General features: G+C 54.2%; 6 protein-coding genes across 6 annotated transcripts; 1 reads left to right on the top strand and 5 right to left on the bottom strand.

Moving 5' to 3' along the window:
• Positions 1-1290: 1290 nt before the first annotated feature.
• LTR77_007707 (uncharacterized protein) lies at positions 1291-4945 on the bottom strand (the record flags this gene model as incomplete). Its single annotated transcript, XM_064804944.1, has 2 exons — positions 1291-4831; positions 4857-4945. 2 exons carry the CDS (start codon positions 4943-4945, stop codon positions 1291-1293), a joined length of 3630 nt encoding a protein of 1209 aa, XP_064656786.1.
• A 397-nt stretch (positions 4946-5342) lies between these two features.
• On the bottom strand, positions 5343-6426 carry LTR77_007706 (uncharacterized protein; the record flags this gene model as incomplete). The annotated part of the gene is made up of 2 exons (XM_064804943.1): positions 5343-6377; positions 6424-6426. 2 exons carry the CDS (start codon positions 6424-6426, stop codon positions 5343-5345), a joined length of 1038 nt encoding a protein of 345 aa, XP_064656785.1.
• Positions 6427-6993: 567 nt separating this feature from the next.
• LTR77_007705 (uncharacterized protein) lies at positions 6994-7471 on the bottom strand (the record flags this gene model as incomplete). The annotated part of the gene is made up of 2 exons (XM_064804942.1): positions 6994-7364; positions 7417-7471. The coding sequence occupies 2 exons, from the start codon at positions 7469-7471 to the stop codon at positions 6994-6996; spliced, it is 426 nt and encodes a 141-aa protein (XP_064656784.1).
• A 535-nt stretch (positions 7472-8006) lies between these two features.
• On the bottom strand, positions 8007-9305 carry LTR77_007704 (uncharacterized protein; the record flags this gene model as incomplete). Its single annotated transcript, XM_064804941.1, has 1 exon — positions 8007-9305. One exon carries the CDS (start codon positions 9303-9305, stop codon positions 8007-8009), a length of 1299 nt encoding a protein of 432 aa, XP_064656783.1.
• A 449-nt stretch (positions 9306-9754) lies between these two features.
• On the top strand, positions 9755-11487 carry LTR77_007703 (uncharacterized protein; the record flags this gene model as incomplete). The annotated part of the gene is made up of 3 exons (XM_064804940.1): positions 9755-9882; positions 9911-10831; positions 10899-11487. The coding sequence occupies 3 exons, from the start codon at positions 9755-9757 to the stop codon at positions 11485-11487; spliced, it is 1638 nt and encodes a 545-aa protein (XP_064656782.1).
• Positions 11488-12070: 583 nt separating this feature from the next.
• LTR77_007702 (uncharacterized protein) lies at positions 12071-13123 on the bottom strand (the record flags this gene model as incomplete). The annotated part of the gene is given in 2 exon segments (XM_064804939.1): positions 12071-12315; positions 12331-13123. 2 exon segments carry the CDS (start codon positions 13121-13123, stop codon positions 12071-12073), a joined length of 1038 nt encoding a protein of 345 aa, XP_064656781.1.
• Positions 13124-13557: the final 434 nt, after the last annotated feature.

Below are 13557 nucleotides of genomic sequence, written 5' to 3'. Positions count from 1 at the left end.
CGCATTTCAGAGCCGCAAACAGTAGGCAGATGACTCTCGCACTACTGCCAGCGCATCGGGGCGAGGTCATCCGCCTCTCACCGCTCGTAACGTCCTGTCCAATCTCTACACATCCTCTCCTCAGACTTGATGCCTGGTAAGTTCATCTGGGCCTCAGTGCCGACGCGATTCAAAACACTTCCTCATGAATCGCGTTGCCCCGGTTAAATCCAGGAGAAAAAGCTGGAGTCTGTTTGCGGAGAGCCAACGATCGAGGCAATCCCAGATCGCGTAGAGTATCCCTTGCATGTGATCTCCCCCTCCGCTTTTGCAACGGGTCACGAGCCCCCCGGATCCTCTCCCCCCAAGCGAAAGTAGGTCAGCCCAAAGGAACACAAGCCGGCGTCGTGCCTTGCGCCTCTTCCGCCTCCCCCGGGAAAGGAGCGTCGCACTCTAAAATCCGTGGCGTCTTGAGTGCCGCGTTGGTGCCGGCGACCGCTGTCTTCTCGAATGCATCGCTGTGGATGTGGAGTGGTGGTCGCACGGTGCGATACCAAGTGGCTCCACACCTCACATCGACATTCCGGAGAGGATGTGCGCTTACCGTGGTGTCGGGACACGGGGTAAGGTATTTGGAGAAGGGAGGTGTCACCTTGGACCGATTTCTCCAGCGTTGCATTCTGTGACGAAGCGTGTGGCCGTTTGCGATCGATGCTTGCTTTGAGACAGCAGCTGAAGGAGTGTCATTGGGAGCGTGGCTCGCGTGGCAATGGGTCATGTGTTCCGTCCTTCGCGGAATGATTCCAGAGAAATCCCGCCTCGCCGGAAGCAGTTTTTCCTCAGCCACAGAAATCTACGTTGCTCCCGGTGCGACGGTTCTTGGAAACCGGGGCGCTGCTTTAGCCGGGTTAGCCTAATCAGTGGTGGATAAAGATGTCTAGACCGCAAGGTCAACATTTGAAGAAGAGAGACTACACTTATTCGAGATATAGGCGGAAAATAGAATGACAGCACCTTGTCGGTGCCGAGTGAAAGGTGTCTCAAGCTTTGCGGACAACATTCAAATATCCTCAGATTTGTTGAACTGCAGCGATAGGACCGGATCTCCAACGATGATGGCATCAAAGATGCAGCTGGTACGGTCGACTGAGAGTTATTGAGAGAGCTGCTGCGCAGTACCCGGAAGATGAAACGCAGAGGACGAAGTAGATTATCATGATCGTAACATCAGGCATCCTACAAATCCACAGTCCATACCCAAGACCACCAACGCCAGTCTACCCAGTTCATGCCTCATGCCAAACATACACCTCACCACCGCCTCCCATAAACATCATGCTCCTTATACAACCCAACCTTCCCGGGCTTATGCACCCTCCTTTCCGACTCCCCCATCCTCTCAGGCCCCGTGTCCTTCCCATCCAAAATCTTCCTCTCCTGTCCAAACTTCCTAAACATCTCCGCATCATCCTCATCATGCCCGCCCCCATCATGCTTGAACAGCGACAGAATGTCTTGCATACTGAGCTTGCCGACCGCCTTGCCACCCTCGATAGCCGCTTTCGCCAACTCGCGCTTCCGCTCCTGCAGATCTAAAATCCGCGCTTCGACGGTGTCGCGGACAGTGAGACGGTAGACTTTCACGTCCACAGTCTGGTTGAGACGGTGGACGCGGTCGATAGCTTGTTCTTCCACGAACGGGTTCCAGAACGGCTCAAAGATGACGACGCGCGAGGCGGCGGTGAGGTTGAGACCCAAGCTGCCGCATTTCAGGGAGCAGAGCAGGATGCGGCAGTTGGGATCTTTGCGCAGGGCGCTGAGAGAGGCTTCGCGCTCGTCGGGGCGCATGCTGCCGTCGTAGCGGACGTAGCGGAAGTTGCTCTTTTTGAGATGGGGCTCGATGAGGTCGAGCATTGAGGTGAATTGAGAAAAGACGATGGTCTTATGGGAGGGGAGTTCGGCGTGGAGGATGCGTAGCAGGCTGCGGACTTTGGAGGATGGGGCTGCGTCGGACTTGCCGCTGTGCTGGAGGCCGGAGATGATGGGGACGTCGGAGTCGGAGTCTGAATCCTCTTCGTCTTCTTCAGCTTCACTACTGTCTTCATCTTCGTCGAATTCGTGCTTCACGGCGGGCCATCTTTTGGCAGCTCGTGGTGGCGAGTCGTCATCGTCTTCGCTGTCGTCGGCGCTTCTCACGGAGTCAATGGAGTCAAGCGTCTCCCCTCCACCCTCAGCATCCTCGTCGTCGGTGCCGCCAGCTTTGCCAAGATCGATATGTTGCTCAGAGCCGTTCCCAATCCACTCGCCTTCGCCCTCTTCATCGCTATCATCTTGAATGATTCTGCGATTGCGAGCTGGCCTGGGCGCCTTCTCAGCCTTCACCTCCTTTGACTTCTGTTTCTTCGATTTCCTCTTCTTCGCGCCCTGCCTCATAGCCCTCAGGTCCTCCTCGCACTCTGAGCATCGTACCAATCCGTTGCTCTTCTCGGCCGCAGAAAGATCGACCTGGCAGACATCGCACTGCTTGGCCTGGACGCTAACCCCACCCATCAGCGCCGTCAATGCATCCATGTCTCCATCATCCGCCCTGCTGTTCTTCCTAGGTGTCTGGCTCCCACTCATACCAGCCCCAGTCGTCATGGCATCCTTGTCCTTGTTCATGGCCATCTCCACCAGACGCGGATGATTGCACGCCTGCCGCAGTCGAAGCAAAATGACAAGCGCGCCGATGTAGTCGTTCTTGCCCTTCTTCGACATCTCCTGCAGTCGGTCGTCTGCGCGGCTCTGTAAACGCTCGTAGAAGTGCTTCTCAGCCTTGTCGAAGTCGCACTCAACGGTGACCACCTCTCGCTTCACGATCTGCATGCCTCCCTTATTGCCGCCTCCTTCCCCTTCGTCGTTCTTTGACTTCCCGCCGAAGTTGAGAGCCCCTTCCTTCTTCAGAATGTCTTTGGTTCGTCGTTTCATGACGGCTTTCAAGAAGTACTGCAACCTCTTCATCGCCAAGCCACCGCGACCGTTCTTCATCGGCGTTGTGATCCTCTCCTTCCATTCCGGCAGCTCACAGAATGGCTTGATCCTCAGGAACTTGATCAGACTCTGCAGCTCGTCGAGGTTATTCTGCATCGGTGTTCCAGTCAAGCACCATCTGAACCACGAGTTGAGGGCGCATGCAGCCTGCGTAGCTTTGGCATTGCGGTTCTTGATGCTGTGTGCTTCATCGAGGATCATGCGATACCAGTGAACGCCAAAACATCCAACCTTGGTCCCATCAGGTCGATCCATGTTTGAACCAGCATGCTCGGAGGTGAGAGTTTGATAGGTGGTGATGACCACATCGTACTTCTTCAACTGCAAAGCAGACTTGGTGCGTGAAGGGCCGTGGTGGACGAGAACACGAAGAGAGTGACTCTTAGACACTTTTGTCTTGATCTCGTCCTCCCACTGCTTGATCAGCGCCAGAGGTGCGACGACGAGCGTGCATTTGCTGACTTCTTTGCCTGGAAGCTTTTGCTTTGAGTGTTCTGGCTTCGCGTCTGGACCTGGACGTGCGTTGGTCAAGATCAGGGAGATCGACTGCACGGTCTTTCCCAAGCCCATGTCATCTGCTAATATGCCGCCATACGGCAGAACACCGCGTCTCTTTCGCTCGCCAATCTCTTTTTCAATCATCCATGCCACTCCGTCGACCTGATGTGGTAGAAGTTTGACATTCAGGCCCTCCACTGTACCGTCGTCCTCGTCCTCTTCCTCTTCAGCTGCCTCAGTATCCGCCGGCTTCTCCTCATCTTTGACGTCCAGCGCCGCCAGCTTGGCAGACAGACCTTTCGCCTCTTTGACATTGCCCTCATCAAGCGCCTTCTTAGCGCGCTTTCGAAGCCGTGTCTTTGGCTTGTCATCTTCGTCGTCAAATGCGCCCTCGAGTAGATTCTTGATGTTGTCGTTCGCTTGTGACGAGTCGACGTACATGAACGGGTCTGGCTCGCCGAACTTGCGGCTCTCCGCCCGAATCTCAGCATCCGGGTCGAAACTGTCTTCATCGTCATTGTTCGCATCTTTCGTCAGATCCACAACCTGCTTGGGCGGGACGAAAGGCTGGTAGAAAGTGTTTGGGCCGATAGAGGAGAAGGTCGGCGGCTTGCGAGGCTGGACATTCTGCGCAGGCGCATTGGTGGGTTTCGCGATCTGCACTGGATCTGGCTGGAAGCTCCGCTGATATGGCTGGCTTGTATAGGCTTGAGCAGCTGCAAGAGCTGAGTTGTACTGCGGCGCTGGCGCTGGGCAGCGCTGTCCTGGCAGGTAGAACGTGGGCGCGTCCTGCGGAGGTGTAGGCCTCGCTGCGGGTTGCGTCTGGAACGATGCCTCGCTGTGTGACTGAGAGGGTGGCGAGCGCTTTTGAACAGGCTTCGGCTTGGGTATGAAGACGCTTGGGTTTTGCTTGCGCAGCGGGTTTCGGAGAGGGCTCGCTTTGCCAAATTCTGGCTGAGTAGGTGGCTTCGCTTGAGCATCACTATCGGTTTTCGTGCCTTGTTTCGGCGACGGAGACTGCATCTTCGCGCTGATGTTGGCCAGTGGCGGCCTCTCCGACTTCTGCGGTGATAGATACTGTCCTGACGATGTTCTGGATGGGCTCCGTTCTCTGACCATGTTTGGGAGTCGCTGCGCTTTACCAGATCCCACCAAAGTATGTGTGTTGTCGTCGAATGCGAGCGCAGGCGAAGGTATCTCGCGGTTCGTGTTGGCGAAAGTGGTTCGTTCGAAGGTGGGCTTTGTGCGCGAATCGAGCGTGTTGACAGGCCTGAAGCCTTTGCGGCGGCGTGAGGGCTCCAAGTCGACCGCCCTATGATTCGATCTGATGGGTGATGGGTATTGTGTACTCCATGAAACCGACAGCGTATCGTGAATGAGTCTTTGGTCGAATCGTGCCGTGAAGTCGGCTCAAAACAGCCGGTTCCCAGGGTGACATAGGGCTGAAGTTCAGATCACCTCGAAGGCTTGACCACACCTCTACCTTACAGGTAGGAGGTACAATACCTTAGGGATAAGCGGTGCGGTGAGTTTGAATAAAACGTAGTGGGCTACATATGAAGGGTATCAGAACACAACAATGCCATCTCTCGTGGTAGCCATCCATCACAACCATCAATCGCCGAAGCCAACAAGAACATCTTTCCATTTACCTGAAAACCCATGAAGACACCTCATGCATATCCTCCAGGCAACCAAAGTGAGCGGTCTTCAATCATCCATACTTGTCCTCCTGACCACAGCCGTGAAGAAAATGAAGCATCCCCATCAACCATACTCGGCCTTCCGCCATCTCGTTGAGTGTACTAGCCTTGGTTCACCTCCCCATAGCCGTCTCACGCACTGATCGCCGCATAATTCTTCTGTCGCGCTCTGTTGATTGCACCACTCGCCTCCCTCCTTAGCCTGAATGAAGCCAGCTCGCCGTCGAGTGTCACGGCGTCCAGCGGCTCTCTCACGAGACATCCGCCGGCCGCCAGTATTGCTGCTGCCTCTTCGTTCGACGCACGGATTTTCGAGACCAACGTCGAGAGGAAGATTACTGAAGAATCGGACACGTACTCTGGGATGCGGCCTTTGAGGGCGTCCATGGCTGCGACAGGTGTGGTGCACCACTCTTCTGTGCCGGGCGTGAGGCGACGTAACTGATCCTGGGCGGCGGCGTATCCATGAGACGCAATCACCATACTGTAAGGCAGATGGAGAATGGAGGGTTCGCTGGCTCCCTGTGCTATGACAGCAGGGTTTCCCGTGTATCCCGCCAACGCATCCTTAGCGTACTGCAATGCCTTGAACGAAGCTTCCTCATCACCCACAAGTCGCAAAGCAGCCAAGACTTGGTAAGTGCGGCCAATGCCCTGATCTGCCTCCAAAGCTGCAGCCGACATGACTGCATCTTTTGCATCGAGTAGCAGTAACATCTTGACGTGCACCGTGGGCTCGCAGATCCCCTCCCACTCTTCATCTTCGTCCATCCGATCGTGAATCGCCTGCGTCAAGTAAAACAGTACTTCCACCATTCGCATGTGCCACAGCCAGGATCCCATTCCGCAATGAGGAGGAAACATCTGCGCGATGATGCCGTCTTGATCAGAAGTCCCATTTCCGCTCTTATCACCTTGGCAGTGAACGAGGATCGAGCTGATTGCTTGCGGTATGAGTGTGGTCAAAGTAGTTGCTGTGGATGGTGACTTTCCGTTCTGGAAGTGTGAGACTGGCAGCAAGTCGCGCAGGTGAAAGTCGAGACCCAGTGCATTCGAGGCCTGACGAACATGCGCACTGTCGGAGTATGATTTCACGGCGGCTGCGTGTTCGATCACCGTCGTTCTGCAGACCAACAGTTCCTCCATATCTCCAAAACCGTAGTGTGCCTTTACGATCAGCACCGCATTCAGTAGAGGGAGGACTTCGGTGTACCATTTTGGTGAGCCGTAATCTTTTGGGAGGGGTGGCTTCTGGGATCGCGCGGCGGTATTGTCGGAAAGAAAGGCATTCTTCGCAGCGGCAGTCCAGCGAAAGAACGGAGGCGCCGTGGCTCGTAGAACGCGGTGTATGCGTCTTGCATGGTTGTGGAGGCAGAAGGCTGCGGTTGATGTCCGCCCGTGTCTGCCATGGTCGGGGACAGTGGTGTGAAGATGTTTTGGTAAAAGTCCAAGTCAGGAAATTACAGTGCCTTGTGTGTTGCAAAAACAGCTAGCGGGCTGCGGCCTGGCAAGTGAATTCGTTACATCCCCTGCGTCAAAAGATTCACACATCGAGTCTGGCCAATCGACTTGCCGTTGAGATAACGCAGGACTTCGATGATGAAGAGGGGTGAGGAAGATTGAAAAGCTTGGTGTGTTACCTACCAGCAAGTACCCACCCTGTCGAGGGGGGTGGAAGTAAGAATGGCCACTGCTTCCCATGCTCAAGAGCATTGCACTGCTGTATGCAGCCTCTTCGGAACACCAGCTCGATTCATATCATGTCACTCATAAAGCAGCTCCCTCATGCCTTCGCCTTCTCAACAGGATCCTGATCGCTAAACTTCATCGACACCGAATTGACACAGTGCCTCTCGTCCGTCGGTGTGGGATAGCCCTCACCCTTGAACACATGCCCCAGATGCCCTCCACAATTTGTGCAAACAATCTCTATCCTCTCCATGCCGAAAGTCTTATCAGAGTGCCTCGTGACCGCTCCAGGAACGGTGTCGAAGAAGGCAGGCCAGCCGCAACCAGACTTGAACTTCTGGTCTGCGCGGTAGAGCGGCGCATCGCAGGCGGCGCAGTTGTAGGTGCCGGAGGAAGGGTGGTGCTTGTCAAATTCGCCGCTAAACGGTGCTTCGGTGCCCTTTTGTCGGAGGACGCGGAACTGCTCTGTGAGGTTGTAAGCTCATGCATTAATCGTGGCACCCATCAATTTGCCTACCTGGGTTCAAAACGGCTTGCCACTCGCTGTCGCTCTTCTGCACAGGGTGAGACATCTTCCTGGACTCGGCGGTATGAAACAGAGCTCCCAAAAATGGGATCGTTGGCATCGACGATTTCAGAGCGTATGGCCGGACTGCTTGGGTGAGCGGTGATGGAGTCGCTCTGGAAGTGGTGTTACCGAAGGCGTAGAGTGTGCGAATAAAGGTGGGAAGAGAAGGGAAGCGCATTTATGTACACTCTCAGCTGGGCGCAGATGATAAACTATGGTTGATTTGGAAGATGTGGCAAGGAATATGGTATGGAATCTCGTTGTCGTTTCGAGGGCTTCGATGACGCAGGATCCGGTCTCGCTCTCGGATCTTAGCTTGACTTGGCACTCGTCGACTTCACTTCGTTTTTGCTCCACCGTCTGCTTCCATATGTCGTCTATATCATGTCTACTGAGGTCGAAACCGCCCTACCCCTTCTCATTGAGCAGATCAACATGATTCGACATAGATGCCATCAAGAACACCTCCACGCTACCGCCTCTCCGCCATCGCGCCGTAGCGATTAAAGGATAAGAGAATATGCTACCATCGGCATTCTTCAGCCCATGTGGCTTCTTAAAGCTTTCGGATCTGGAAAATGGCCCTTCGGGATTTTATCGTCGAGTTGCGGTGGAAAATGCTTCGGGTCTTCATCCTCAAGTCGCTGTCGAATATCCCTGAATTGCTTTCGAACATCACTGGGCGCCTCCCATTTCACCGGGTTGGCCAGCTGACTGTAATCCGAGTGTGCAGGACGATTAGGCGTAACTATGTCAGTCTGTCCTGGCGCCATTACTATGTCCCGGGTATTGCGTCCCCTGAGGCTAATGCTGTCTCCTGGGCCCGTTTCGGATCTAACGGCAGAAGCCATGGTATTCGGATACCCAACGACATGGTCCCGCGCATATAGATTGAGATTACCTTCTAGTACTTCTGAAGGCCGTCGTCCTGCGAAATCTCCGGCAGCATCTACCAAGCCATCATCCCAGCTGTTGATCATTTCCGCAGGCGCGCTGGCCTTCATTCGATCCTCCTCCCTCTCGGCGTATCCTGCGTCCGGATGCGGAAAATGGTTCGACTGCGAAGCCAATGGTACGGCTCCAGGCGAGCTGCATATCCTGAGGAATTTCACCAAGCATTCATCTTTGATTCGCTGTCCTCTGGACAGTCTCATGGCTATGAACAGGTGCTGCTGATCGAACCGCTCTTTGGTCCAGTCTGGGCGCCAGTCCCGAAACCCAGGGTTCTGACCCTGAACGTGCTTTTGGAGCTGGTCGTTGTATCCTTGAAGGTGCCGTTCCAGGATTTTTCGATGCTCTTCGGCCTTCGCCACAAGCTCGCTTCGTCGAGTAGTTGCTCGAAGAAAGGTGCGATACTCTTTAACAGTCCAGCCTTTTGGGATGTCCTCTTCCCGGATATCCTGGATATGCTCACCCTTGTTGTCACGATTGGATTTGCCCTTTCGTCCATGCTGGACATCGATCTGCGGTTCAGCAGGAGGCAATTCTTGGGATCTATTGCCCGGTTGAGGAGGGAGCACAACCTTGCCGTCAGACCGTCTACCTGCGTTACTATGCCCCGTGCGAGTTCGCATCCCATTCGGGGGTATTGCTCGGGCGGCCGGGGTTTGTTCAATGCCATAGCGTTTGATCTGGCCCTTTCCATCAACGAGCCACTTCCGGATTTGGCCCCTCGAGGTCAAGTATCGCCGGCGCTCAGCCTCGAGGTTGCTGGCGCAATACAGTCGCCGTCGCTCGTAAGGTGAGTTGCCCCGGCTTACGAAGTGCGGACGTCGCTGGTTGCCATTAATTCTGCGCTTCCGCTTCGGAAACTGCAATCGAAATATGGCATTGCACATTGTTCCGTCGTGAAATAGATCGTGTCCTCGGATTCTCGTGAGAAAGGAGGATGTTCTTGCAAAATACTAGCGAGGTGCTTGTAAGGAAGGAAAGAGTGCACACTGTGAGGTAGGCTGTTTGCTGGATACGCGATTGGGCGGTAGGTTGCCTCTTTGTCTGGAGATATGGGCGTTCTTCGAATCCGGTCTTCCTCTTTGTCTTTCTGCTCACCGGCCCAACTGCTATCATTCTACCGAAAGATCGACGTCACGTGACTTTCATTGTCCTCAACTATATTTCAGTTTCGACATTCACCGCGGCTTGCCAAGGCACTAGCGCCGCTGCCATATTCAGAAGCCAGATATGAGCAGGTGAAGTTTTCCATGCGCGACCGCACCACAAAGTACGGACAATACCACACACCCAGACCGTCTGTGGTTGACGGAAGGCCGCGGCGGTGACGGCGGCGATGACACGAATAGCCGCAGCACCGCAGGACCTTGTGGGTACACTGACGCGCCAGTGGATTCACGCGGTATTGCCGGCGTTCATCATTGCAGTCCAGCAGCATGGCGTGGAGTCGGGCCGCTCGACACGGTGCGACACAGAAATGACCCCTCCCTAGTACTGCGAACGGCCAAGATCATGAGCGCAAGAGACAGAGGCAAGACGACAGCAATCCATCGACAGCTCGATCACGCCGCTCGTACTCAGAGTCAGGCTATACCAATTCCACACCGCAGCAGTCACCGCCCCCTCCGTATTCAGGCTTCAGCTACACATCGTCTTACACGCCATCGGACCCCAGCATCAACAGCAATGAAGAAGTCTGGCGGCACATCAGTAAGGCCAGAGACGCTGCCGATCGAAACTTTGATGCCACCGAGTTTCTCAGTCACGCTTTGCAGAGTGAACTCACCGGCACGCAGCTACGACTCAAGTCAGAAGATGCCCGTGTCATCAGCGGTCTGGGCTGTGCGTTGATCGATTATGAGGCCAGACGTGGACTGGATCTCAAGCGCGCCGCGGACCTGTCCGTGACGTTCAATGAGCCTCTACGATCATTGCACAACCACGCCGCCACTTCGCCAAAACTCCTTCCATCAGGTCGCTGGGTCTGTGACCGCAACGAAGATTTCGAGTCGCCAAACAAGCGGGATACCATAACAGCTCTTACTATCGTTGTGTACTGGGATGCTGAAACTGTCCGTGGTCAGTTGCCGCCCACCGTTCCCTCCGATATTTGCTACCATCTCTCGGTCTGTGTACACTGCAAGCGCCACCGTGGCCTCGTCATTGAAATAGAAGACGGAGAAGCAACAATGATTTGTGGTACGTATGATCTGTATCTCCATGCCGCGTCTTGTTGCATAAATGGCCTTTATGCTGACGCCATTCGATCAGGCAATGGATTCAATCCGAGGAGCTCAGTCCTTCCGACCAAGCTGAAGAAGTATCGTAAGAACATCATCTTGCTCCTCGAAGATGGCGTAGACGTCCCCGAGGCTGTCAAAGACCTCAACCTCAAGATCCTCAGGGTCAAAGGGTATGCACGAGCTGCGCATTAACTAATGCCCTGAGTCTGGCGCTTATGCTAATGTTCTCCTGAGTAGATATGACGGCGGCAAAAAATACACCTTTTTCCATGTGAAGAAGCGGAAGACGGTGCAGCACGGCGATCCTCTCCGTGTGGTTCCGGGAAAAATTGCGAAGACTAATGCGAACATCGACATGGTGTACAACATGGTGGCCTTCAGCAAACCGCTTGCTTCGCCACAGCACGTAGCGTCTGCTGTATCGGCTACAACTCCCATACCAGCGGACAGAACTGCACAAACCAGTCCAACTACACCACGGATGCCTTCCGACACATTCGCCTCCTCCCACCCAGCACCAGCTATTCCCACGAACAGTGTCCCAGCCTCCGGCACTGCACAGGCAACAAACACCACCCAAGCGGCGTCATCACCGGCTGGCAATAGCCGTCATACGAAAGCGACCCCGTTGCTTGGCGGTCTGGGTATCAGTTCAACTGCAGATGATGGTGACGCTGGTTTTGCACACGCCGAGCCTGAGATGACCGCCGGCGCCGAAGACTCAAGACCACCAGAAGCCGAGCCTATCCATAACGCTGACAGCGCTTTCGAAGAACAAGAAGAGGATGATGATGACGAGGATGGAGGAGTGCAGTTGCTGATGTGATTGTATGTCTCGCCAGGTTTATTCCATCACGCATTATGACAAGATGGGCGGCCATGCATTGGCTGGAAGCCTGTTTGTTGGAGGTCTATGTCACAAACGTGGGCGCATCGGAGACACTGTGCTTGTGTTGTGTCTGTTGGGCTGCAATACTGTCACGGCGAGCTTGTACTGAGGAACTTCTTGTTGGGATGTGGTATCAGGAGCATGCCTTGTATAGCTGCATGAATTCTTCTACGTTCATGGTCAACGTCATCGCACAAGACCTTTCGACATCGCCTTCTATCATATTGCCGTCTGTGCTGTCATCACCCGCCATCTTCCCCCTCCCCAGATACATGTAGGTGTGAAATCGTCAATGTAGATGACCTCGGTTCCGATCTCGCTTTCGGACATTAGCTCGACTTGGCACTCCTCCACTTCACTTCACTTCGTCTTTGCTCGCCTCTGCTTCTACTGTGTCTACCACGCAAGGACAACACGCCGTATGCATTCTCATGATATCCTCAGATTTATGCATTGGATCGAGAAACCCGGCGGCGGACGCCCATGCTACCGCCTTTCGAAGACAAGACTAGACGCTCTCTCAATACATATGGCTTCTTAAAACTTTCGGATCTTCGCCTTCGGCCGGATCTTCGATTTCCATCGGGTCCTCGCCTTCAATCGGATCGTCGTCCTTGGCCGGGTATCTGCCATTGAGTCTCCTCCGGACATCATTAGTCGGCTGCCATCTCACAGCTTTTGCGAGCTCCTTGTGAGGCTCATAATGAGGACGTTCGACCTGGAGGTTATCCGTCTGCCCAGGAGCCATGACTCTTCCTTGAAGGTCTGCACCGTTCACACTTAAGCTGTCCCCAGGATCTATATCAGGACCAGTCTTAGAAGCAATGGTATCTGGGTACTCAACGACATGGTCCGGGGAATAGAGGTTCAGCCGTCCTTCCGAAGCCTCTGTCGACTTTTTGGCGGCCTTTCCTAGACCATCCTTCCATGTCTTAATAGCTTCCCTAGGGGCGCTGTCTCTCATCTCTTGCTCCAAACTCTCGGCATAACCTGTGTCCTTGTGGGTAAAGTGGTTTGCTTGCGAAGCTAGTGGCTCGGCTCCTACCCAGGCACAAAGTCTCATGCGCACTATCAGGCGTTCCTCTAGCTGACGCAATATCCCCGAGAGACGCATAGCTTCTTCCAAATGGTGGATGTCGAACTCCTCCCTCGTCCATTGCGGATTCCATCCTGAGAGTCCTGGATCCTGGCCCTCGAAATGCCGCCCACGGTTCCCGCGATAGCCTGCGCGATGGCTTTCCATGTCCTTGCGAGCCTTTTCAGCAAGCTCAAGATATCGATCTCGTTGCTTCATAGCATTGAGCATCGTGCGATAGTCATCAGGATCCCAACCATCCGGGACAGACTCGTCTTTGGGATTTTCGGTGTTGTCGCAATGCTCCTGGTCAACATCATTCTCGCCCGCCTGGTAATCCTTAATCCGGCCCCGTCTGTCTACTGTGAATCTGCGGGCCCTGTGACTCAAATAATGCCGGCGTCGAGCCTCGAGCATCTTCCCGCGGTACAGTCGCCGGCCATCAGAAGGCAACTTCCGACCAGAGGCACGACGCAGACGTGGACTATAGCTGGTCATTTTCCGCCTTTGCAAAGGAAAGAAGAAGCGGAATATCGGACAACACATCTCGGCTATCCTCCGTTGGGACACTGTTCTCCAGGAAGCTTTTGTTGGGATCGAATACAAATTGAGCAATGTTTCCAGGGCTCGGTATGTGATGAGTCGTATAATGTTTGTTGGTTATAGAGGACGCCGGTAAGTTGTTTATCGTTTGTTCAAGCTGGATTCGGCATGTGAGGTTTCGTTTCCTTTGTGCTTGTTTCTTGGGCATCTAGCCATTGTCTGACGTCCATCGTCCATCCGACAATAACAAAGACTTTAAACCCTGACCATTTTCCTAGAAATTCTTTTTGAGATGACGGAGAACAGCGGAGCGGGGGCCTCCAAGAACTGAGCGGCTTTCACATGAGATCTCACGTGATCTTGGCGGCGCCCAAGTGAATACAATCACT

The sequence above is a fragment of the Saxophila tyrrhenica genome (assembly GCF_035928015.1).
Source record: "Saxophila tyrrhenica strain CCFEE 5935 chromosome Unknown scaffold_12, whole genome shotgun sequence".
In the NCBI taxonomy this organism is placed as follows: Eukaryota; Fungi; Ascomycota; class Dothideomycetes; order Mycosphaerellales; family Extremaceae; genus Saxophila; species Saxophila tyrrhenica.
This window is presented reverse-complemented; position numbering and strand designations above follow the sequence as displayed.